This window comes from Gymnogyps californianus, chromosome 8 (genome assembly GCF_018139145.2).
Source record: "Gymnogyps californianus isolate 813 chromosome 8, ASM1813914v2, whole genome shotgun sequence".
In the NCBI taxonomy this organism is placed as follows: Eukaryota; Metazoa; Chordata; class Aves; order Accipitriformes; family Cathartidae; genus Gymnogyps; species Gymnogyps californianus.
In genome coordinates this window covers 25,613,158-25,636,811 of record NC_059478.1, presented here as the reverse complement: position 1 = coordinate 25,636,811, position 23,654 = coordinate 25,613,158, and the positions used below count along the sequence as shown (strand labels likewise).

Sequence of the window (23,654 nt, the reverse complement as noted above, 5' to 3'; positions counted from 1 at the left end):
CAGTGCTGCTGCAGGAAAAAATTGTGCTGGCACAACTGAGGTAACAATGTGAACAGGGCTAGGTGGGGAGGCAGAGGTTCTGCTGCCAGACCGTTCTGCTGAAAACACAATTTAATTGCTCAGCAGAACTGCCTTCTGCTGCTATGAGGCATGACTTTGTCAGAAACCCCGTCAAAGTCGTTCCCACCCCATCCCCACCCCCAATAATTGTTCCAGTAGGCATTGCTAAGCTTAAGGGACTGTCAGTGTTATCCTTTTGCTTCAATCAGATCTACAGTCTCTGACCTGAAAGATCAAGTGAAAAGTCTGTACTTGAAGGAGGTGCCATCCACTGAGCCTGCAGGGAAAGACAGAGATAATAGGAACTATTCCCCACTTACTCCAATGTTACTAACACTCTGGGACATGGTATTCCAACCTCCCTTTGGTTTAGAGACCTCATGGTCAGGTCAGGTGTCCTGTTGTCCCTTTCGAACACAAACTGACCCTTGTATTGGAAGAGTTTGGCATTGTGACTGTGGCTTTGAGCAGAAATGAGCTGCCCGATTCTTTGTGTTTTAAACCTGCATGATTTGGAGTTGCTTGGAGCCATTGGTGTCAAAGACAGATGAAATCCAGTGCCTGAACATTTTTGCCAATGTGTTTTCCTGCCTAGGTTTGTGTATCATGAACCTGTTTTCTGCTGCCTTGTGCCACTGCTTGTACCCATGCAAGAATAAGTAAAATGCTATTAAATCAGAATAGCAGCAGTTTCTCCACATGATAAGAGGTGTCACAAAAGGTAGACAGTGGAGGCTTAGGCTCAGCAAGTTCATCCTTGAACTTTTGACCTAATCTGCTGCTTGCTTCATTTCTTTTAGAGAGAAGCAAGAACTTGCTGAGAGAGGCAGAGTGGTTTTCTCCATCTTTGAGTGAGGTTTCCACCTCAGAGACTTTAGCTCCGATGAACTTTCCGGCACTGTAGAGATCAAGGTGCCTGAAGGTAAGTGTGGCTGGTTCCTGCACCCTCGGGATCTGAAGAACCTAGTGGGGTTTTCCACAGTAATGCAGATGACAGAGATCTGCAGAACCTATTTATGTCTACTGTTCAGGGCATTCCAGAGGTCATACTGATAATTTGATTACAGGCACTTGCTGTGCCCAATTGTACTGGTAGGGCTGAGTATTAGGCACCTGAAGGCAATACAATTTGGAGTAGTGGCCTAGCACTTGGGCCACAGTTAAAACTTTGCTCTGAGAGCACTATTGCTATGCCAGGACAGAGGTAACATGTGTGTGCCTGTCTGTTCTTTCATCCTCCCTCCCTGTCTAGTGTCAGGGTAATGTAAAGCTGCATGTGAGGGCCAATTATGATACTTATCATTTCCTCTGACAGTGCCAAGATACCACTTTTTAATGTGGCTCCATTTTTGTTTTGGTGCTGACACACAGCCAGTGAGATTAGGAAGGTGAAAATTGCTCACTTCAAGAAAGTTCGTCTCTCAGCCTCTTTATCCTTTTGGATTTATGCCTCGCTTTTAGGATATAAAACCCCCTTGTGTTTGCATTAACACTTGGCATTAAAGGAAATCAGGAACAAAGGGCTAATGTTCCTTTAAAAGAAAAAATCATGCCCTACTTTAGTAAGATGCTTAAGATTCTTGTGAATGGAGGCTGTAAGGCATATTAAACTGCCCTGTGTTCTGTTTTTCCAATTTACTAATCCTGCTGATTCAGACTTTATTAGCAAACCTGCTACAATTAACTGCTTTGTAGATGCAGTCGTAACATGTCAGGTTGCTGTTAGGACAATGCCTAAGGAGTCTTCATGTCCCATCAAAGGGTTAAGTTTTTATCTTTAACATTTGTTCTGAGACGCATGCCAGGTAGAGACTCCTATATAGAGCTTTACTGATCAAATGCTCAAGCAGCACCCCACATTTAATAAGAGGCAGCTAGTTACCTGTTGCTTAGTATTAGTAGTAAACATTTATATCGTAGTAGCATCAGAAACCCTGGCCAATATTACAGTAGGGCACCCAGTAGCTGTGTTGGCAGCTTGCTAGGACACTGGGAACCATGATTCACTTACATGGGCACCTATTTTTATTTCAGCTTACATAGCTTGTAAGGGTGCTTGTTGGTATTTCTCTGTTTCAGCAGAAAATGAATGAGGATGTTTTTTATTAGAGTTTGACATGGATTGCAGTCCACACTGAACCAGCAGTGCTGGAGGGGCTAGACATAGGCTGCTGTTTGTTCTTAGGGCTGGCATATGGGTTAAGGAGTCTGAGGAAGGCTAATTCCTTGTTCTGTTGGTGTAGATTGTAAAGATATCCTCACGCTGTGTTTTGAGCTGGAGGACAGCAGTGCTGGAGAAGAGGCTAGAAATAGCTGGAGCGGATGACCTCAGCAGTGACCTGTCTGACAGCCTGCCTGAACTAAAGCTGCATGACCTTTAATGTTAACTAAAAGATGCACTTTTTACTGTAGGGAACAAGTAAAAGATGGAAAGGATATTGGCTTCCCTAGGTGGCAAACTCTTCTTGACTTGTTTGTTACCTGGGTTTACAAGAACTGGAAGCTGTGAGGTGTGGGGCTGACCCAAGGGAGGCAACTCAAGGAAGAGAAACAGCCATTTTGATAAGTCATTCACAGACCTGCCCAGTCCCACACTCTACCTGAGACCTGAACTGTTGGTTGTCATCTCATGCTCTCTTGCTTAGACCTACGCCTTATACCTTTACAACACAGCACTGTGTATTCTGTTCTTTCACCCCAGGTGACAGACACTGATGGAGGGCCTGATTTGTGGTGCATCAATCAGCTTTTGCAGTTGCCAGCTGGCTTGTAGAGGGAGAGATGCTGTGGTGCTTGTCTGGAACGCAGGGTTTCCTCCAAAGTCAGAGCATTCCTAGCTGCAGCCCTTTGCTTCAGCCCTCTCCCATGGGATGGGATGTACGATTCTGTCTTCTGAGCTCTCACTTGGTGGACCAGAACAAATTGAGAGAATTTTGTGTGTTGTCTCTAGTGATGCCTTCAAATGTTTTTTTCCCCCAAATATACTGCAAGTTTTGGGATATGTTGGATATTGTTTAAACCGTTGGCTAGCTAAAGCTCTGGAATATATAGCTGAGCTTAGATTGTGCCATTTAGGGAGACTATACATAGCAAGAACAGAACAGATATAGACTGACCATAGATTTACCCTGTCTGACAAGACCCAATATGGAGCAGCTGACTTGACCAGTGTTGGTAAATTGCTTCCTCTTCTGTGGCTCAAAACAGGCTAAGAAATCTTGTTCTTTGAACAGAAACTTCCATGACCACCACAAAGGGGAGGTTGCTGGCTTTGTTTTATGAGAATAAAGTGCCATAGTGGCAAAAAAGAGCCTTGTGAAATTTCCTAATGTGGTTTGAATTTTTTTATTCCATTTTCCTCTGAGAGAACTTAATTTTAGAATTGCTAGCTGGTGAAGGAGAAGGGAAGAGGTGAATGTATGACACTGAGTTCAGAAAGCCTAAGAGAAAGAGGACAACTGCCTATTTGACGGTGAAGGCTTTGTAGTCTAGCAGATGGGATAGTGCAAGAGATATAGATCTGTGGCATTCTCTTTGCTGCCTACTTCTCAGCCGATACAAAGGACCTTGGGATGTGGCACAGAGTCAGGGATGCTGTAAAGGGGGCCCAGCAGAGCTTGGTTAGGACTAGTTTGAAAAGCAGGCAGAGACTGGTGGTGCTGAGAGTAGCAGTAGGAGTCATCAAGTAGAGGCTTGAGCACAGATCAAGACAGGACACAGTGGTGAAGGCTGCTCCTGTGACCTTCATCTCATTCAGTTGCATGAACTGTGGCTTTTGCTTTGAAGATCAGGCTGAGATCAGTTAGTTTTCCCTCTCCAGTGAACAGCTGCTTCCCAGAGTTCAGCTCTGCTTCTTAGAGTGGACCTGAATGTGTGAACAGCCATTGGCAGATCATGGTCAGGATATAAAAGCCTGCTTGAGTGGCTTGGATCTGTTTGAAGCTGAGCTGGAAAGTGACTCGATGCATCCAAGAAACAGACTGAGCAGGATGCAAGTGACCAATTCTCTATCACTCAGTGTGGGCCACCAGGTTAGACTCTGTAAAACAAAGGGAGCTGTTTTCCCAGTGCTTCTCTCAGGCCTTTTTGAGAACAGGTTCCCTTTCTGCTAGCCAGTCACAAATAGTGTTGTGCATGATTACCTTCCACCTACAAATATTGAGATCCTTTTAAAAAAGTAGGCGAAAATTCTCATCCTGCCCCCAAGCTTATCAGTAGGGAAATTGAAGTAATGAGCATGTTAGTGGCTTGATCTGCCTGTGTGATCAGAAGGCATAGCCAGGATTAGCACAAAGAAAAACTTTGCTAATTTTGCATTCGTCCCTGGTAAAACCCTTCTCAGTCAGAATCAAATGGGTGCCTAAATCTGGCTGAAAGGCATGTTCCAGAACCCATGAGCCTTGTCTTGTTCCAAGCAGAACCTGTAATTTAGCATCGAAAGCTTCTGGAATTCGGACATAACAGAAAATTTTTAAGGAAATACTGAACAGGGCTGACTGCTCATCCCTCTTCCTACAGCTCCCAAGAAAGACCAGTGCGAAAGGAAACACTCTAATCCTTGTGAGAGTCATCCTGTGGCAACTGATGTGTCTAATTTCAGAGCAAAAGTACTTCTGAAGGAGAGAGGATTAAAACAGGGGAGGGGAGAAGTTACCCTGCGGGAGATTGTCAACAGATGTTCCATTATAGTTCAAAGAATGCTAGCAAAAGGCTTCTGCTGCAGGGATATATTAATTCTGGGCAGTTCATCACAGGGAGACCTGTTTTATGACTGGGAGGATACCTCTGGTAACTTACTTAGCTCTTTATTTGAACTGTGGGTGGGGGATTGGGTCTACCTGTAAACAGAGAGGGAGCTGAACAGTAGGAACAAACACATACTTATTTTCTTGCAGCTGTGACCACTGTCCGTCTGATCAAGATCAAGCTGGTTTTGTCGTTCAGGGGGTTATTTGGCTGATGGGTCTTTCAAAAGAAAAAATATTACAGAGGAACTGAGGCTAACCATTGTTAAACTGCTGGTGCACGTGAAGCAGACCTGTGTTGACTATGTCTTTCAAGTATATTTATTAGACAGGAAGTGGGAACAAGCACAAGGAAGGCTGTGCAGGCTGTCAAGCAGATGAACACATCGATCCCTTTGTCTTTAAAATGCACAAATTATCAAGTTTGACACTGTCTAGCACCCTATCTATGCTTCCTTCATGTAATAGTTAATGGTTTCTTATAAAAGCTTACTAATGTTGCAGAATCAGCTATGGTGGGGGATCTAGTTTCCAAGCTATGTATCACCAGCCACAATTAGAAGGTCCTGTTCTGGGCAGGTCTAAGTGCTTTATCTTCTGAGACTGTTTTGAACTTGTGCTTTAGGTGAAGGTTGTTTTTTCTCAGATCTGTGAAAAACATGTCCCCTGTAACATTATAGTGGGGAAGAGTCTTCATGCAAGTGTAGCTGGATGGGGAAGTTTGAAGACCTTCATTATCTTACAAAGTTCTGGGGGTTTTAAAAAAAATAAACCACAAACAGTTTTGGGGGCCTCACGCTGATGGAGACTTTTATATTAGCAGTCATGGTCTTCCAGCTTTGCTTATCACTTAGCTATGTGTCAGTAGGACCACAGATTTGGCTGGTTTATGGACAGGAAGTGCCTGATTTCTTTTTTCTTTGTGGGGGATGGAAGGGAGGATTGGAGAGAAGATCCCTCTCTCACTTCTGCTATGCAGTGAAGCAGAGGTAGCAAGTAGATGGGAACATGCCTGGCAGAAGCTCAGGAGGTACACTTAGAAAAACTATCCCCCTTCCCCCATGACAAATCCACATTTATACTAAATCAAATGTAGTCATAGAAATTGAGTATAAATAATGCAGAGGTGTGCAGGCTCCTGTTTCCTTCCTAGGTGTCTGGGAAATGACAGTAGGCATTTTCTGTTCTCCCCTGGGTATGAGAAGAACACCGGCTACTAAAAGCTTCCCAGGTTATGGATCATTTCGTAGCCTTCATGACTGAAAGTTTACTGCTCTGCTTCCCTGGCTTGCTTCTGTGCTCCTGCTCCCTGGATCCATGCAATCCCTTTTTCATTCTGCTTTAAGTGCTAGCAAGCACAGGGGACTATTATCCATGGGAGAGCCTCATGGGGTTGTTGGTCTTACAAGATCCACGCACTGCCTTGTCCACTCCAGTGCTCCTCATGGCAGTTTCTCTGTCTCTGAACACTGTCTGTAGCCTTATTTACAGACTTGCAGTGTGACATGATGGTGAAAATACACAGTGTCCAAAGCTAAACTACAGGCACTGAGCCATGAAGGACAACTGAGTGGGCAGAGAACTGGCACATCCACAGGTAGCCCTGCCCTTGGCACAGCAGCTCTAGTACTGTCACTTTTCAGCTGCTCAAATCCCCTTCCCTTCAAAACATGAGTCTGGAGAGAGGAGGAGGGGAGGGCAGAGAAGGCAGGTGAGTCTCAAACTCCACTTTTCTTTTATCTGGGTTTCTTTCCCTCCTGTTTAGCTTTAAACATGATTTGATTGATTCTTGTCCCCTTGCTAATTAATAATATAATTGTGCCTTAGCCTAGGAGGCATTAAAACTAAGCCTCATCAAAAGCGAGAGCTGTGTTCAAGGGGACATGCGGAAACTGGCAACAGTTTTTTTCTGGTTCTGTCAGTTTGCTTTGCTGCACGGGAAGGACGAAGCCCACACAACTGGCCCATGGTCCATCTCCAAACCTGGCCACCTCAGAGATTGCATCACCTGGCTGGGAGGTCAGAACTTGGCTGGGCAAAGGCAGTAAGCTTCATGCCTCCTGAGGGTGGCTGCCTGCACAAGCCTGTCCTGCTGCTGCCTCTCCAGCTAATGCAGATCTGTGCTGCCTCTCTAACAAGGCAGCTCAGCAGTTTGTTCTGCAGAGAATGAATCAGCTCCGAGTGGGGTTGGTGGTAAAAAGGCAGAACAGAGGAAACTCCGACATAAACCACCAGAATAATGCTGACTTCAGACCTGAGAAGACTGGCTTAGTTGTAGCATGTTTGTTCCGTTACTTCGTTCTTCTGTTTTGTATGGTTGTATGTTGGGACAGGACTGAAATCTCTGCAGGGTTTAGAGTTCACCCCCAAGTCTTCAGATTACTCAGCAAGCACTTTGCTAGGCTTAGAAGTCTTTGTTTGCTCTCCCCTTGCTCTAGATCTTCCAGGGATTTGCTTTTCTAGATTCGTTGTGGGAACTCTTTCAAAAACAGCATATGCCAAATGACCAAGTAGTTTCACTCACCAGATTTTGCTTTTGCAGTAGAAAGTCTTGTAACACAAGCAGTCTGTGACGTGAGCTGGATGATTTTGCCCAAGTATTGTAACAGCTAGGAGAGACTATTAGCTCAGGAGAGACTCATATCATCTCTGTAGCAAGAGCTGGGCTTTTGAAACAAACCATGAGCAGTTACCTCCCTGTGGGTCTGAGCTCCAAAAGGAAAAGTTCAAAACAGCTATAAAGCTAAACAAAAAGAAGTACATGCCTTTCAGTTTGCTTTGTCTTCTGTACTATAGAAAGAAGCATGACAGATGATGCTACTTAGGTTTGGATTAGGCTGGCTTTCAGGATATTTCTGTAAATAGAATTTGGGGTTACAGTTGACAACAGGATAAGGATATCTTCAATCATCAGAGGCAAAGGAAGAGAGTCTAAAGGTGTATGTGAGATTATTTGGTCTAGTGTGGTTCTCTAAGACAGATTTCATCTGATTTGACCGTACAGAAATTAATCTCAGTCAACCGAGACAGGGAATGACCCTGACAAGAAGCAATACAAGCAGGGAGGGTGGTGTCCTTCTGAACCCTCAGAGCTATGGTTTATAGCTGTCTGGCATTTTCACTAGTATCATCAGCCCTGTGAGTCTTCCTACCCCAAACTGCTGCTGTTTATCTACCACAGGATTCATTGTGATCTACAAAAGCTTTTTAGTTAGATGTTTGCGATGAAAATATGAGGACTGGGACACCTTTGGCATTTGTAACTTTATTGCAGAAAAAAAATCCACTATTAACATATTTTACAAAGAAAGTTGCACTTTGGTGTTGGGCGAGTTTTCTTCCTCACCCCTTTCCCCTGGACAGCGATGCACGGGAAACCAGAACAACCAGCCCCTGCCCTTTCGGTTGTGTGCAGAGACACTTTCCAGCTATGCCAGCCTGCACCAGTTTCAGCCAGGATGGAGTTCTATTTTCCACCACTAACTTGCCTCTCTTTGTGCCAAAACCCAGTAGCACCCTGCCCTCCGGCAGGGGAAACAAGTCTGTAGCTAGGGAGATTGCTCTGTGCAGACAATGCTTGATACAAAAGCTTTGGAGTTGTGACAATTGCCCTTTAGTTTTCATGCAATAACAGTAGGAGAGAACCAGCCCTTCTTCCCTATTTTACTGGGCATCCTTACAATAAACAGATGCAAGGCCAAAGCCAACAGCTGAACCCAAACTGCACTGCAGCCATTTGTCAGCCACTTCGGAAGTAGTAACGCAGGAGGGAGGAACTGCTGCCTTACCCAGTTCATCTATTTGACCCAGACCAGTTCTGCTCCATCTTTGGGCTTTGCAGATAATTTAAGCCCTGCTGATGGGGAAATTCCCCTTTCCCTGCTAAGACAAGCAATAACAGCACTGGAAAAAAAAAGGTACTTTTGCTAGTGAGGCCTGGTGTCTGTCCTTTGAGGGGTCCGTGAGTGTTGCTACTGAAAGGAGAGGAGAGATTGAGGCTTGTAAGAGCAATGTGGTAGATAATCTCTAGCCCTTGCTGTATCCTGAGGGAGCAACTGGCTTAGTCAAAAATCAAACACTCTAGAGAAGGCATGTGTTTCTCTTTACCTGCAGTCAAATGTGAATTAGAAAACAGGAGCAGGTGTTAGTTACATGAAGACTTTCATGTCACACACACTCCGGTCTTTCTGAGGTGAGGGCACCGAAAGATCCTCAGATTTACACTCAGAGGCTCTGGTCCATGGGTTTCCTTGAGGGGCCTCAAGAGCCTTGGATGCAGTCTACAGCAGTGATATTTTGAGGCAAAAGTGCAGAATCTAATCAGCCTAACGCCTAGAAAGGGAAGGGGAGGGAGGCACCTACATCCAGGATCTGTCCTCATGACAAGACACCAACTGGCTCAAAGACCAACATTAGAAGGCAAAGGAGCTTTGACCTTGCATAGCAGAGGAGGGAGAGTGCAGTACTAGTTTTGTACAACAACTTCCAGCAACCAGATGCTAGCAGCAAAATGGGAGGTACCTGAGGAAAGGCATGTGTCAATCCAGGCAGGGAAATGGACTAAAGCATTTACTGAGCCTGGGCAAGGAGTTTACGCATATGCTGAAAGCATCAAGTATGGGAGGCACAGTTTCCTAATTTTGGTGAGACCAAATTAGTGTGTCTAATTGGCAACAGAGTCCTATCAAGCCCTGTTAAGCTAAAATTATGTTCATTTTCCTCCCAGCAACTTCAAAGCAACATCAAGTAGCAAGGGCACTTCTCCAGTGGCCACAAAACTGTTTTCCCTGGTTAAAGAGAAAAGGTATGCATGTAGGAAGGAAGCAGAGCAGTCTGTCATCCTCCTGGTAGGTATTTCAGGATGGGCAGTGCCAATCCCAGGACTAAAGCTGAAACAGGAACAAAAAAAGTGCAAGAAAAAAACCAAACCAACCAACCTTAAAAATACAGAACAAGAGGGAGCCCAAGAGAACTAATTTCCACATCCTTGGCTCCCTCAGAGAACAGCAGTCTCCTTTGCTAGCACTGTGCTGACACCACCAGCGTTAAGAGCTCTTGTATGGATCACTTGCCCACCTCCTTTGAAAGCAGCAGCCGCCAAGATGGACAGAAGAGATCCATGCAGAACGTGATGGCAAAGGTTGTCTTGGCTAATTAGTCACCACACTAAAAGGAGGAGGCACCTCCTCAGGGCATTGTTTCGAGGAGAGCCTGGAGGAAAGGGCCAGACTTGGGCTCTGATTCCCAGCATAAAAACTTCAACATTGAACTACTTAAAATGTCTAAAACCAAAAGCCATCTGAAAAGGATCTTTAAGTTGTGTGCAAATCACAGCCCCTCATTCCTCAGCAGATCATCTGGGACCAAGTCCTCAAGGCCTTCTCCTCTGGGAAGTTCAGCCGGCCAGGCAGAGGACAGCCTGGTTGCCTAGTAGCTGTAGAGTGAGAGAGGGGTGTCCTCCATCATGTCATCCTAGAAGCAGAGAAGAGCGTGCTTTAATGAGATGTCTGCACGATGGCATACAGTCCCAGCCTGGAAGAGAGCTGTGCAGGCAGCACAGCCTTCTCATCCACACTGTCACAGTGTGGCCATCTGCCCAGCAATCCACCTAAATGCTGTCCCTGTGCCACTCCTGGATCTTTAGACTGTCACTCTCCTCTCCTGCTGCAGCTTTTGGAGAGAAGAGGTGTATGCAGGAAGAGCCTGCCTGCTGCAGGGATGTGGAAAACCCTGGCTGTGGAAAACTCCACTCAGATTGAAACAGCATCAGCTTGCTTGCTAGCTGCAGAAGGGAATCGGTACTCCTCTGTCCCAGAAAGTGCAGTGAGTTAGTTGCAGCTTCCCCAGAGCTAATCCAGCCTCTGAAACCTTCATATCTTTTTATATCCCCAAAGGGTCAAACGCAGACAGACAGAAAACCTCCCTGGAACAGAGCACAGAATCTGCTTTGTCATAGTCACAAAGCAAGTATATCAGAATACAGGAGGAGAGGCTGGGAAGGTGTCATTTCAGGGGAAGTTTGGATGGAGCTCCCCTTCCTCTTTCTATTTATCCTCTTAGCATTCCCCTGCAGAGTGAGGGGAAGGCAGAGAGCTTCTTTAGTGGCCAACCTTGAGACTTGCTGTCTTGATTCAAACCCTGGATGGAAGGAGAGGGACCTAAGAGGGAACAGGAGTTGTGATGAGCATTCTTGCTGCTGCGAATACCCAAAGCATTGCTAATGTAGTAGAAGGGGAACTGCAAAGCAGCCAGTAGCAAGTCAGACCATGTCAGGCTCGGCTGAAGGCATTACTCACCATGGGCAGGTCCTGCAGGCGCCGGAACTCCATGCGGCTGTTGTGCTGGCGGTATCTCAAGAAGCCCACCAGGCCTAGGATGCCCACCATGACAATGAAGACGGAGATCACGGTGATTACCAAGGGATCAGCCCTCGTTGTATCGGCCAAAGGAGAACTGGGTAGCTCTGCAAGGATACCAAGGGAATAAGGCCAAAGGAGAGCCTTCAATGGCTGGAGAAGCAAAGCCTTGTCTTTTCTGGTTCTGCTCAGTACAACCGAGAGACAATTTGAGGTAGCCCCAACCCTTTGCCATGTTTTGTGAGAGCAGGGACAAAAGCAGAGCATTTACCTGAATTTTTGTCATCATCAACATCCAACACAGAAGCTTTCTCGTGCACGGGCTCTAATGGCTGCTCCAGTGTAGATGTGTTGGTGGGGATGGCAGCTGTGCTGGTAGACGTGGAGCTGGTCACAGAGGGTCTCACTGTCACAGTACTGGAGGCAGTAGCAGAGGGCGTGCTCCCTACGGTGGAGATGGGAGCAGAGGAGGTTCTGGGCTCCATGGTGCTCTCCTCTGTGGCACCCACCGGGCTCGTTCCTGGCCTAGTTTCAGACCTTGCTGCTGTGGGCCCCACGGTCTGCCCATCAAAAGGTCCCAGCTGAGAGCTGTTAGTTGTTGCTGCAAAATAGGAACAAGCAGTTATTTCAAAGGATAAAGTGCAAGCGCACTGTTCTGTGGGACTGGACAAGATGGAAGCAAGGCTGTAAGGAAGACTGCTGGGACTATAGGAAAAGCAGCTTATTGACAACCCTTTGGAAAACAAGCAGGTCCTATAGCACAGCCACAGCTGAGCCACGCTATAAGCCACAGTGCTTAGAAAGTCCTCTTGGTTTTCATATGTGCCAATCTGCAATGTTAGCCAACCTCAGCTGGGCCCACAAGTCCTGTCCTCTGGGGACAAAGGACAAGCAGAGAAGCCTCAAACAGCTCTGCACAGAGCTGGGGATCACCCCAGAGCAAGACACTGGGAAAGGTCTCTCATCCCTCCTTACAGGGAGCACAAAGGGGGCTGCCCAGGGACGGGGTACCAGCATCCCCTGAGGCTGTGTCCGTGTGTCACAGAACAGCAGGACCTTGTGACACAAACCAGGGCGAAGGATGCGGTTGTGCATGAACACCATGCAAATCAATGGTCAATCAATATCTGCCTTGCATCAGGGGTGTGTGACAGCCTGGCAGGCCCCAAGGTGGGCGAGACTGGGATCACAGACCCTATAGCCAGTCCCCATGCTGCCCAGAGGGATCTGAAGGTAGGGCAGGGGTTCCCATGGTTGCCCAGGGATGGATGGGCTGATGCTTGTGCCTGCCCATCTCCATGCTTTGTGTTAAGGGAGGGTGTGCTGCCCTGTTCTGCAGGCAGCAGGGAAGGTTCCTGTCGAGCCCCCAGCCCTGGTGCAGGAAGAGCCCAGCTGGGCAGCACTGCTGAAGCACGTTGTTTCGGATGAGATATATAAAGGATTTCCCTGCACACAATCAATGTCCTCATCAGAAAGCAGCCAGCACAATTAGTACTATAATTAATGGGGTTTGCAAAGAGGATGCTGAACTAACAGCACCTCTGCAAGTCAGTCCCACTGAACTGGCCGTGCTTAATGGCTCATTCTCCTTTTCTCCCTCTCTCCAGTTCCCATGAGAGTTCACAGAAGTTTCCAGGTTGTGCATGCTTGGGGCAGGACTTTCTGCACAGGCAGTAAAGGCAAAACCTCACCTGGCACACTGTTCAGAGGAAGCGTGGGGGTTGCACTGCTGGTGTCATCCATTTCTTCAGTTGTGCTGAAAGGCTCTGTGACTTCATGGTTGGGCTGGTTTTCTTCCAGAGTACTGGCGGTCGGGGTAGGGGAGGGGACTTCAGTGCTGCTGTTGACTGACAAGCTCATGTTGTGGTGCTCACGCTGTGTAACTGTGACATCCCCGGGGCTGGCAGTGGTGGAAGCTTGCAGTCTCTCTGCCTTGGTGCCTACCAGGGGGGTGGTAGGGATGGAGGCATCCTCCATCTCCATAGCGTGGGCTCCAGTGGCATTGAGTGTTGCAGCAGTCAAATTTTTCTCCAGGCTTGTCTCGAGGATGGCAGTAGTCACTGGACTGAAGTCAGAGGCTTCCCTTGGCTGATGCGAGGTTAGCACTGTGCTAAGAAAAGGTGATGGTGTCACCGAGGTCTCTGTTGTCTTCTGTCCCTCTCCTACAGAACAGAGTTAAGAAATGCTGAGAAGTTCATCAGAGATCCCACACTGAGAGGAGAAACAGAGGAGGAGGCCAGGAATTGAACCTCTCCATCCCCCTAACTCCAAATCCAGCACAGGTTCACATTTGGGGGAAGGGGTTCAAATAGCTCCTCTGTCCTCCTGGCCTCTCTGAGGCAGGGACCTGCTCTAGGGGACCTGTCTTTACCCTCCTCCCTCTCAAGCCCTGTGCTCCTGTTCTGTGGGGTCAGCATCACTAACCCCTCTACCCTGGAGCACCTCTTAAACCTTTTTAGAAGATTTGGGTTTTTTTAAAAGTACCACCTGAGACCTGATTCTGTGAGAAACTTAGATAAGTCTTCCTTGGTTCATTGAGAAAGAGTCAGAAGTGGTGCAGAAAAAATACAAGTGGAGAAAAAGTGGAAGCAGATCCTCTAGCTCCCCCGGCCCGATGAAGTGTAGAAAAGTGATGTTAAAAAAGTCTGCGGCTGGCAAGGGTAAAGCATATATTGCTAGTCATCTTAGTAGTAGTGTGGGCTTGCTGCTAGAGGGAAAGGTGAAATGGGTAGCAAGAGAGTAACTACAGCTAACAGGGCTGGTGGTGTACTTTGGGAGCCACCTTCACGAACACACCACCACCATAAAGCGCGACTGTTGTCCTAGAAATGGGGAGGTACTCAGCCTCCCACTACAGCAAACAGGGCCAGCTTCCCTAGCGGGAACCTGCAGCGAGCAAGGATCCCCCCCGGATCCACAGCCGCTAGACGGTGTGACAGCATGCAGGAGGAGGAAAACCACAAGGCTTTTACACTGCCCATTCATAAACACAGATCCTGTGAGAGTTTTTTAGGGTGTAAACAGGAAGAAAACAGAGAAATGTAGCCACATCAGGATGGACTCTACAGACAATTTAAAAACATCGCATGGTCAATGTTTTGACGATTTCTGTTCAAGTTTCTACCCAAGCCACAGAGGTGTGATGAGCCAACTACAGAAAAAAATAAAGGTACCGAAGAAAATCCATCTTCATGCCCACTCTCTCCACAGTGGAGAAGCATCCGAGGCAGATGCTGTAACCAAGAAACATTCATCCACCAACAAAGCAGCCCACTTCCGTACTAAGGCTTTGGGGAAATCTCAGCAGTTTTTAAAAGCTCTTCGGAACAGACACAGTTATCAGAACTCTTCTCCAGCTACAGCACTTAACAGGCCCTAAAAAAAGACACAATACATCTCTCTCAGGAGACCTTCGCAGTACCCCGACCAGCTGGAGAATTCAAAACCTCGAAGCAGCCTGACAGAGCTGTGCTTCCCCAGCCCGGGGCCCCAGTCCCAGGAGGGCTCCCATGGGGGATGCACAAGCAGGCAGCAGAACCCCGCTCAGCACATTCAGAAAACAAGCTCTCAAGGGGAGCCCCAGCGGGGGCAACTTAAACGTGAAGACCGAAGGCGTAAGTGATGCTCCCTTTGGCCTCGCCTTGATCCAGCTGTCTGCGGCCAGAATGTGCCTCTAAACAAAGCAAGCTGCTCTCTGAAATGGAGCTAAGGCATAGGATACGCTTACACCAGTAACACCTGCAAGGAAGAGCTCAGCACTGCGTTTCCCGGGATCAGGCACCAAAGCTCACAGCTCTTCATGCGACAAGTTCCAGCCCTAAACCCAGCACTGCTATTCAGCACGCTGCCTGCTGGGTGAGATCCCAGCAGCTCCAGAGCCTGCGCTGGGCAACACTGAAGGATCCCGTCTGGGCATTGGCAGATGCTCTCTCTGTAAACACCCGACTACCTGCTCCTGCGTAGCAAGAGACACACACAGAGCTGCACTGTCACCGTGGGGTAAACAGGAAAGGTGGTGGCCAGGTGCCCGGCCAGCGGCGAGCCTGGCTACGTGCTGCTTTGAATAGCTGGCCTGTGCCTGGGGCAGCCTCCCACGGGGTGGCAAGCCGTGACTGGGGTCACGCAGAGGAAAGATTTGGGGAGAGCTGTCTTGCACAAAGGCTTGAGCACCTCTGAAACAGTTGTGCCAGTTTCTGACTAGGAGAGGAAAGCCAGGGGGAAGGCGGATGAGTCTGGGCCCTACACGCCAGGGCACCTCCCCGCGGTGTCAGGAGCTGGCATCCCTGCCAGGAGGTGCTGTGGGGCAGGAGGGTTTGTGGGGACAAGCAGCTCCCCCCACTCTGTGAATAAGGATGGGCTGCACACACAGCTCCTCACTGTCTGCAAGAGGGAGAGCTAGTGGGAGTAGTATTTCCCTAAGCTCTTCTCTCCATAAGTAGCCACACAGCTGCTTCCCGCAGAATTGCCCGGTGTCCATGACCGCCAAGGAAGCGGTGCCCGGGTGGATGGGCGGCTGTGGCCCTGCATCCCACAGGAACGTAGCAGGACCATTGCAGAAAGGCTTGTGCTGTAGCAGCAGCCAGCCCGCGTCTGGCGTAAAACAGCACTGTGGTGTGTAAAACCTGGTTTGTAGAGAATTGCAGAAGAGATGTTAAAAATGGCAGGTATGGAGCAGGAAGGGGAACCGCTGGGGCAGCGGGGCACCTGCTCGGAGGCCTTTGAGCGTGGGAGGTGTTGATGGCACCTGAATTAGCAGGTCATCCAGCCCAGCACATCACAGCACACCCAGCTCAGGAAACAAAGGAGAGCCTGAAAAAAAGGGAGAGCCTAAACCAGGCAAACACAAAGACTCCAGCCATTAAGAGATGATGGTGGGAAGATAGAGAACAAGGCAAGAGCCTTAAGATGGGCAAGGAAACAAAGGACAGTGAGTAAATCCTGATCACTCGGGGTAGACAGACAGAAGATCACCCTCAGGTCTGTCAGCTCGTAAGGGGTAAGGGCACATCCAAAGCCAGCACACAGTCATCAAGCAAAGCACCTGGGGAAATACCCAATAGGTGCAACTTGGTGCTTGTGAGCATATGGGTGTTAAGAGTGCAAGCACCAATGTGTTTTACTTCAGTTTTGTTTTAAAATAAAAATACTCCCCCACAGGGTCTTGCATTAAGATTTGCTACATCGTTGCTGCAATGCCACAACTTTGTTTCCCACCGTTTTATCACCCAAACAGGCAACCCATTCCCACCCAGCTCCCGTGCAAACCCTGCAGTACAGTGGGGGAGAGCACGGCTCTGCTGCGAAGCCGCTGGGGCTGGCTGTGCTGGATGAGACCCAGCAAACCCCACACCACCTGCGATCCCCCAGGGTCCAACCACCGTGGTTTGCTCTGGATCCTTGGTGCCCGACAGGTCGGAAAATGCCCAGCTCCAGCGCTGTCGCTGCTGCTCCAGTCGCTGAGCGATGATGTTTTTAGCTGTTTGTCAGTTACTTACAGAGACGCAGGTCAGAGCTCGTTACTCTGGCGTCTTCCTGGAGGAGCTCTGCTTCCTGCACCACATGCCAGGGAGGCTGTGGCTGCATTGCCTAAGGCATCACCCTCATCAGCTCCTGCAGACAAGAGGGAACCATGCCGCTCTTGTCTCGGATGGAAAGGGAAGGATTTAGTGTGGATGCTTCCCCTTCTCTGGGATCCTCCAAGGCCTGACAGTTGCAGCACCCCAAGACAGCTGGTGAAGGTGCAGTCACCCTTGGATCCATAATAAAGCAACTACGACCGTACTGCAAGTGAAGAAGCAGGACCAGCTGCAAGCAAGAGCTCTGATAATAACAGCATCTCTGTTTCCCTGATGGGGAACCAAGGGTGGGTTTGTTTTGGTTACGCTGCAGTGCCTGCTAAAGCAGAGCTGGCTGGTGGTCCCCTGGCTACAGCCCCGCTCCTGCCCCGCGTCTGTGCTAACCACCAGGCTCAGTCTGCGCGTGGTGAGAACCAGCGATCTCAGACCACATTAGGGCAGGGCTGGTGGATTTGGAGCGGCAGCTCCCATCAGACAGTGCTGACTGCAGTGACCTCTGTCTGGGAAACGAGAGGGGCAAAGGAAGAGAGCGGCCCCAAGGGAGAAGGGATGCAGCCAGCCGAGAAGCCCCTGCCTTGGACAAGGGTGGGAAACGCTCCCTGCTCCGCGAGGGAAGGGAGGGCTCTGAGCATCAGCCCACGGCTTCGGCCCCTCTCCAGCGCTGCATGACGACACTGAGGGACCTCCACGCATCAACCCGAGCTCCCACCAGCTCCAGAGCAGTCATGGTATAAATATGCCATAGTGGAGAGGAGTGAAGGAAGCCAGCTCTGCAGGAGACGGGGCCATTCCTGCTTTGCGCTCCCTGCCCAAGTTTCAGGGCTGGGGCCAAGCGAGGGGCTGAGGAAGGTTTGCATAACCAGCACAGAGAATCACTGCTGTGTCAGGGCAGCCACGCAGAGCGGGGACGTCTCCTCCATCCTCTGCCACAGCAGCCACCCCACTGTCTATTTGTTTCTCAGAATAAAATAAGGCAGCAAGACAGAGCAGGGCCTCAGCTGGACCAGCCTGCGGACGAGCTCTTGCCACAACCCTCCTGCCCCAGTCCCAACAGCATCCTCTGCACCCTTCTTCCTATCTCAGCCAGAAACAGCAGCCTGAGCTCCCCAAGGGTCAACACAAACCTGACTCCAATCCATAGGCTTTACCACCGTTTCTAAAATCCCTCTTAGGGTGAGAAGTAGGAGAGCCACGTAAGGTAAGGAAGCCAGCGGCAGGCTGGCTGCCGGGGCTCGAGGCAGAGCAGGGCAGTGGGGTGCAGGCTGCAGTCACCGCTGGAAGAGGCGAACAGAGACCCAGCTGAGAGCTGAGCACAAAGATGAGAAAGGGTCCACCCAGGATTTCAGAAAAAGCGTCCGTGGGAGCAGGACTCCCTGGTGCGGATGTATCCTCCCGCGCAGGCTGTCACTGTCTGCGGATAGCACCTCACTTAAATCAGCTTCCTACAGAATGCATGTCAAACCACTACTCTGATTCATTGAAAAGGCACCCAAACCCTTCTAAAATGCTATTTTTGTGCACTAACTGAATTCAATTTCCATTTAAGTGTAACAGCTCAAGTCGCAAACAACCTAGTAAAATGCAAAATTAATATAATGTTTAAAAAGTAACAGCATAAGCTGTAACCTATACGTATTTAAGCAATTATATTATATCCTATTGCTTAGCAAAGTACTCCATTAAGTGTAGAAATTATCTTTTGTTGCCAGTTATTACATTTTTATGGTTACCAACCAACGGTAATTAAACAACCTCTTCAAGGAAAAAGAGCTTGAGTATAAATGCAAATAAAACCGTATAGTGGGATTTAAAACCAAGGCTCTTCATTTCATTTAAAACCAGAGCAGCTGGTTTAAAAACCGGAGCAGCTGCTGATTAGATACCAGCCAAGCCTGACCTCTTCTCCTTAACTCAGAGCTTGGAATAAAAAAAAAAAACAAGTGGCAGAAGAGATTTCTAGAGCCCTTCAGGTAGGTGCCAGATGCACCCAGGGATGCTGTAGGGCAACACCCTCCTCGCAACAAAGCGAGGCTCAGAGAGACAGATCCGGTACGAAGGGCAACTGCTTTGTAAACTCAGCTCCAGTTTGGTACCTTGCAGGACCTTGATGGAGGCAGGATGCCGCTGGGTTGCATTTGCTGCGGGCTCCAGCGCTCTCCCTGCCAGGGCTGATGCCGGGACTGTCCCCATCCCCATCCCGGCAGAGAGAGGCTGAACTGGCTCTGTCTGCTGCGAGGAGTCCGGGCGTGGGGTGCAGGGACAGATCAGACCTTGCAGCCCGCTTGGGGACCACAGTGGAGCTCTTGCGCGGCAGCAAGTTAATTCACTGCACCCCATGTGGCCTCTGCGAGCTGAGCCGTGCCCTGTTGCGCAGGCAGCAAAACTGGGGGGGGCGGAACTGGGGTGCTGAGCGCAGCCCTGGAAAGTGGCCAGGCCAGGCATGCTGTAAAGCAAGGGCTGCGGTAAGGGACAGGAATAGAAACCGAGACTCCTGACTGAGAAGCTCCTTCCAGCCCGATAGGCAGGTGGCCACGAGCCGAGCACGAGACGGGGCTCAGATTAGATATGGGGCAGCAAGCGAGCGCAGTGCTGGGGAGGGACAGCCCAGCACCCAACTGGCCCGGGGCAGGCAGGAGGACACTTCCCCAGGGCATCTGCAGATGCTGGGCCTCAGGCTTGAACCCCTGGGGAGCAAAAAGGGGAGCCAGTGCTACCGCCTCGTTTGATGGCACTGCATTTGGGACAGGGACAACCAGCCAATGGTGGCATGGCAGAGCAGGGCAGAGCAAGAGTTGCGAGAGCAGAGGTGAGCAGCACTGGAAACCGTGCCATAAATGCCGAGCACAGGTTCTTCAGTACTAGGAAAACCCATTAAAGCAGCACAGACATGCCCAGAGCACGCAGCGGTGCTGGAGCCTGAGCTGGGGAGGCGGGCAGTGCCCGCCCGAGCGCCTGCCTGCAGGATGCAGCACCCCAGGGTGGCACTAGCCCTGCCACAGGAGCCCTTCCCCACCCAGCTGGGGCAGGGAGAGATACAAGAAACTGCTTTCCCACATGTTTGCATGAAGCCCCATCACTGATCCCCCATTTAGAGGCGAGGGGGCTTATCCCGAATTCCCGTGGCAGGGCAAAAGGGGAGAGCAAGCTGCCTTGCTCAGCCACCACTGTCACACCAGCCAGTTATTTTCCACTGGCTGCATGCAGCTACAAAGCACCCTGCTTGGCAGAAAGGTGCCCAGGAGGCTCCCACATTGTTTACTTTGTTCCTCGGTGGAGGGACTGAGCTGTGATGAAGATCTCTTTGCGCAGAGGCTGCTGGGGACACACACGGCACCCAAGGCCTGGGAAGCCTGCCCTTGTCTGGGGCTCCGTAACCCCAATAATACAGCAACAGCAGAGAGCTCTGGCATCAGCCAACCCTGGCCCTGCTTATCTTGGGAGTCACAGCTGCAGTGGAGGAAGCACTCATGTCATTAGGAGAAAATTAATTAGCTAGTTGCCTTAATAGCAGCCTCATGTCAGCAGGGAGCCTGGTCACCAGTGCAGTATGGCATGAGCTGGGGGGAGTCTGGACATCAGGAAATCTGCCCAGCCCTGAGCAGCCCCCAGCTGCGTGGCTGCTGGTTTCATGGGCCGTGGGGCTTGGAGGACACATCCTGCCCTCAGCAGCCGTAGTTTGGGTCATGCAGGGCAAGCACGTGCCCTGGCCCTGCCCTGAGCAGCCCCACAGGGCTCAGGACCCGGCCCCAGACCCGAGCAGTGCTGAGCCTTATGAGAGCTGCCCCACAGAGTGTGGTGGGGACGAAGGCGGCCAGCGTCACCGCAAGGCGGCCCCGTGGAAACCCCTGCAGCAAGAACTGCATCTGCCCACCCAGAGGGTCTCGGTGGAAAGGAAGGAGAGGGGCCTCCGTGCTTTGGATCGTCCCTGCTCCCTTTTGCCTGGAGGGATGGGGCCAAGGGAGCTGAAGGAGGCGAGTGCTTCGCCCCTGCCCAGCAGCTCAGGCCTTGGAAGGGCAGCAGGGAGCCAAGATCCACCCTGCACCTGGGGCTGGGGAAAGAGCATGTGCAGAAATGGCCTCGAAGAGCGACGGCACGATATGATGGGGCTGGGCGGGGGCTGCAGGGTCGGTGGTTACCCCACGCAGCCGGAGGTACCGCCCTGAGGAGAGGACCGAGCTGTGGCTCAATTCTGGGTGCAGGAGAGCTGGAGCCGTCCAGCCAGGGTGGGGTTGGGTCCATCCACTCCCCCTCGCCCTGGGCAAACAAGGGGAAAAAAATCATGGCAAATCGGCTGCGGGACTCTGCAAGCGGACACACTGCCCGCCTGTGTGCATGGCCCCGGGCGCCGACAGACCGGGCTTTATGCACTCGCGCCGCTCCCGGCCCCGTGCTGTCCCCTCCGCTTGCGAGGCAGCTCAGCACAGGAGGGGGAGGCAGCAAAATGCCCAGACCAAAATTACTCCGGGGTTTTATTTGTAAGGCTAACGGTGCTGGAGGAAGTGGATTTCCGCAGGCAGTGAAGAAAGGCTGCATTGAGAGGCGGGGGTGGGCAGAGAGCGGGGGACGCGGCAGCCTGAGCCCCTCTGTGGCCCCGCAGCAAACCTGGCTGGGGAGCTGGAGCAGGCGCTGCTGGACAGGGGGGTCCAAGGGGATCTGCGCCGGGAGCAGGGCAGAGACCAGCTCACAGAGCTGGGACAAGCCCGGTTTTGGATGGGTTTCTCTAGGGACTGTCGACGTTGGGGCCAATCTCCGGGCAAACCTTTCCCTTCCCCCATCACTGTCCTGCTGGGATCCTCTGGTGTCTCATTAAGGGTCGTGCTTGCCATGGGGCATTTTTTTATTGGTGGCATCTCTTCCATGCCACCTATTTTCGCAAAACGTTTGCTCTCTCAACTGTGGCTGGGATTAGCTAGCGGATCCAAAAGCCATGAGGACAAGGGCCAGGCCAGCTGCATAGGTGCCATTTCCTGAGGCCGTGAAGGGACTTTAGGATTGGGACACTAAGCATGAAAGATCCCAGGAAAAACCCAGCGCAACCTTAATTCTGGTACATTCCAGCAGTTTGAGTCTTGGACTTTGCACCAAGAAGACTCCTATGAGCCAGCTGGGGCAGGGGGCTCCCCGGGGGTACCCCAGGGCACCAGGGACAGGAAACACTGTGAGACACGGGCCAACACAGCCAGCAGCAGCCCCAAGCTCCTCCTCCTCTCGGTGATGGAAATCCCAAGTCGTTCCTCTGCCAGCGAATTGTTCCTCTGCCAGTGGCCGGGCTCCTCCTCGCACCCTGTCACAGCACAGCCACCCTCGCACGGGGAGTGCAGCCTTACCCAAGGCTTTGCCCACATAAAGGGGGCTGGTTTGGGACTGTTTCCCTGTGCTCAGCCTCAAACCCAGCCAAACCGCATCCGGTGCCCAAAACCTCAGCCTGAGCGCTGCTCTTGCTGCCGGGGCTCGGCCTCACGAGCACCTACGCTAGGGTTTTACCAGATCAATTAGTTATTAAAAACCCAGTTTCTATGTGTCACCCGTCCGTCTCTTACAGCTGCCGTCACCGTGCTGTGATCTGACTAGGGTCTGGCCAAGGGTTTTTTCTCAGCCGCAAAGAAGAGGAAACATGTTTGCTTCCCGAGCCCCAGGCAAGCCTCTAAATGCCAGCTCAGAGTTTGTCACTGCCAGGGTCACAGGGGATGGAGACAGCCCCCCGACTCGGGGCACGCTCCCGGCCACGCGGCAGGGCTCGGCAGCGTGTCGGTGGACAGGGCTGTCAGTGCCACGCTGCAGACTGCGCCTGCCCACGTGGGGACATGTTGCTCGTGGAGCTGAGCTGAGCTGAAATACAGCCGGGGAGAGGCTGCCTGGGGCCGCGGTCCAGCTCCTGCTCTGTCCCGGACACCGGCATCGCCTCCTCTCCCGCAGCACGACGGGACGGGCGCCCTGTGCCTGCAGGGAGGGCGGCAGAGCTCGGGCTTTGTCCGGGGTCCCCTCGGTGGGAAGCTCAGCGGTGGCTCGTAGGCACTCAAGAGCTGCAGGGTGGGAGACGGGGGGGCTCGCAGGGCTGGACGCTGGTGGGCGAGCGCCTCCGGGCTCGCTGCTCCCTTCCCCGCGCATCCCCTTGGGTTCCCCGCTGGGCCGGGGAGGCGAAGCCGGCCCGGCGCCGCTGGCGGGGGAGCAGCGCCCGCGGGGCGAGCGCTGCCTGCAGCTGCCTTGTATGGGCAAGGCCGGGGCGGGCGGCCTCGCTGCTGCCTTGAGCGCGGGGCTCGCCCGAGCCCCCCCCCGAGCATCCCTGGGCGACCTTACCTGCGCGCCCGCCGGGGCGACGGCGCCCGGGGCCGGGGGCACTTCGCCCGAGTTTCGGGGCCATGCCCGGGGCGCTGCTCCCCGGAGGTTTCCGTCCCCGGGGAGGGCTCCCCAGACCCCCCTCCCGCAGCCCCACCAGCGAGCGGAGGAGCCCGGGCCCCGGCGCTGCCCCGACGGCTGCCCCGGCGCTGCGCTCCCCGCCGCGGCGAGACGGGCGGGACCCCCCCCGAGCTGCCCCCCGCCCCGGTACCCCTCGGGCGGCCGCCCCCGGTACCTGGCAGGGCGCAGAGCAGGCAGCAGGCGGCGGCGAGGCGGAGCAGGGCGCGCCGCGTCCCCTCCATGCTGGGCCGATCCGCGCTGGCTCCGCCGGCGGCACCGGGGCGGCGCCGGGGCGGGACGGCGGCCGGGGCGGGGCGGGCGGCACGTGGTCCAGCCCCGGCCCCGGAGGCGCGGGGCGGGGGCCGCTGCCACCCCCGCACGCCCGGCACCCCCCGCACCCCCGTCCGGTCCGGCCCCGGCATCCCCGGTCCGGCCCCGCACCGGCCCCGCCGCTCCCGGTCCGGTACCCGGTACCTCCGTTTCGGGCAGAGCGCTCCCGGTCCGGTCCCGGTTCGGCCCCC

General features: G+C 52.0%; 1 protein-coding gene across 1 annotated transcript; it reads right to left on the bottom strand.

The window, feature by feature from the left end:
* Window positions 1–8,054: 8,054 nt before the first annotated feature.
* Window positions 8,055–23,357, bottom strand: LOC127018982 (uncharacterized). The gene is made up of 5 exons (XM_050900831.1): window positions 23,309–23,357; window positions 12,853–13,323; window positions 11,433–11,762; window positions 11,102–11,268; window positions 8,055–10,277 (listed from the first exon to the last, which is right to left on the bottom strand). The coding sequence occupies exons 2-5, from the start codon at window positions 13,142–13,144 to the stop codon at window positions 10,233–10,235; spliced, it is 834 nt and encodes a 277-aa protein (XP_050756788.1). The 5' UTR covers window positions 13,145–13,323; window positions 23,309–23,357; the 3' UTR covers window positions 8,055–10,232.
* Between the last annotated feature and the right edge of the window lie 297 nt (window positions 23,358–23,654).

Bases quoted from the DNA above. Each gene is read 5' to 3' on its own strand.
- LOC127018982 (XM_050900831.1), bottom strand. From the start codon at position 13,144: ATGGAGATGGAGGATGCCTCCATCCCTACCACCCCCCTGGTAGGCACC. The intron at 11,269-11,432 runs GTAAATGCTCTG...GTATCCTTGCAG, and splicing joins TGATGATGACAAAAATTCAG to AGCTACCCAGTTCTCCTTTG. The intron at 10,278-11,101 runs GTGAGTAATGCC...CTCTGCTTCTAG, and splicing joins GCCTGCAGGACCTGCCCATG to GATGACATGATGGAGGACAC.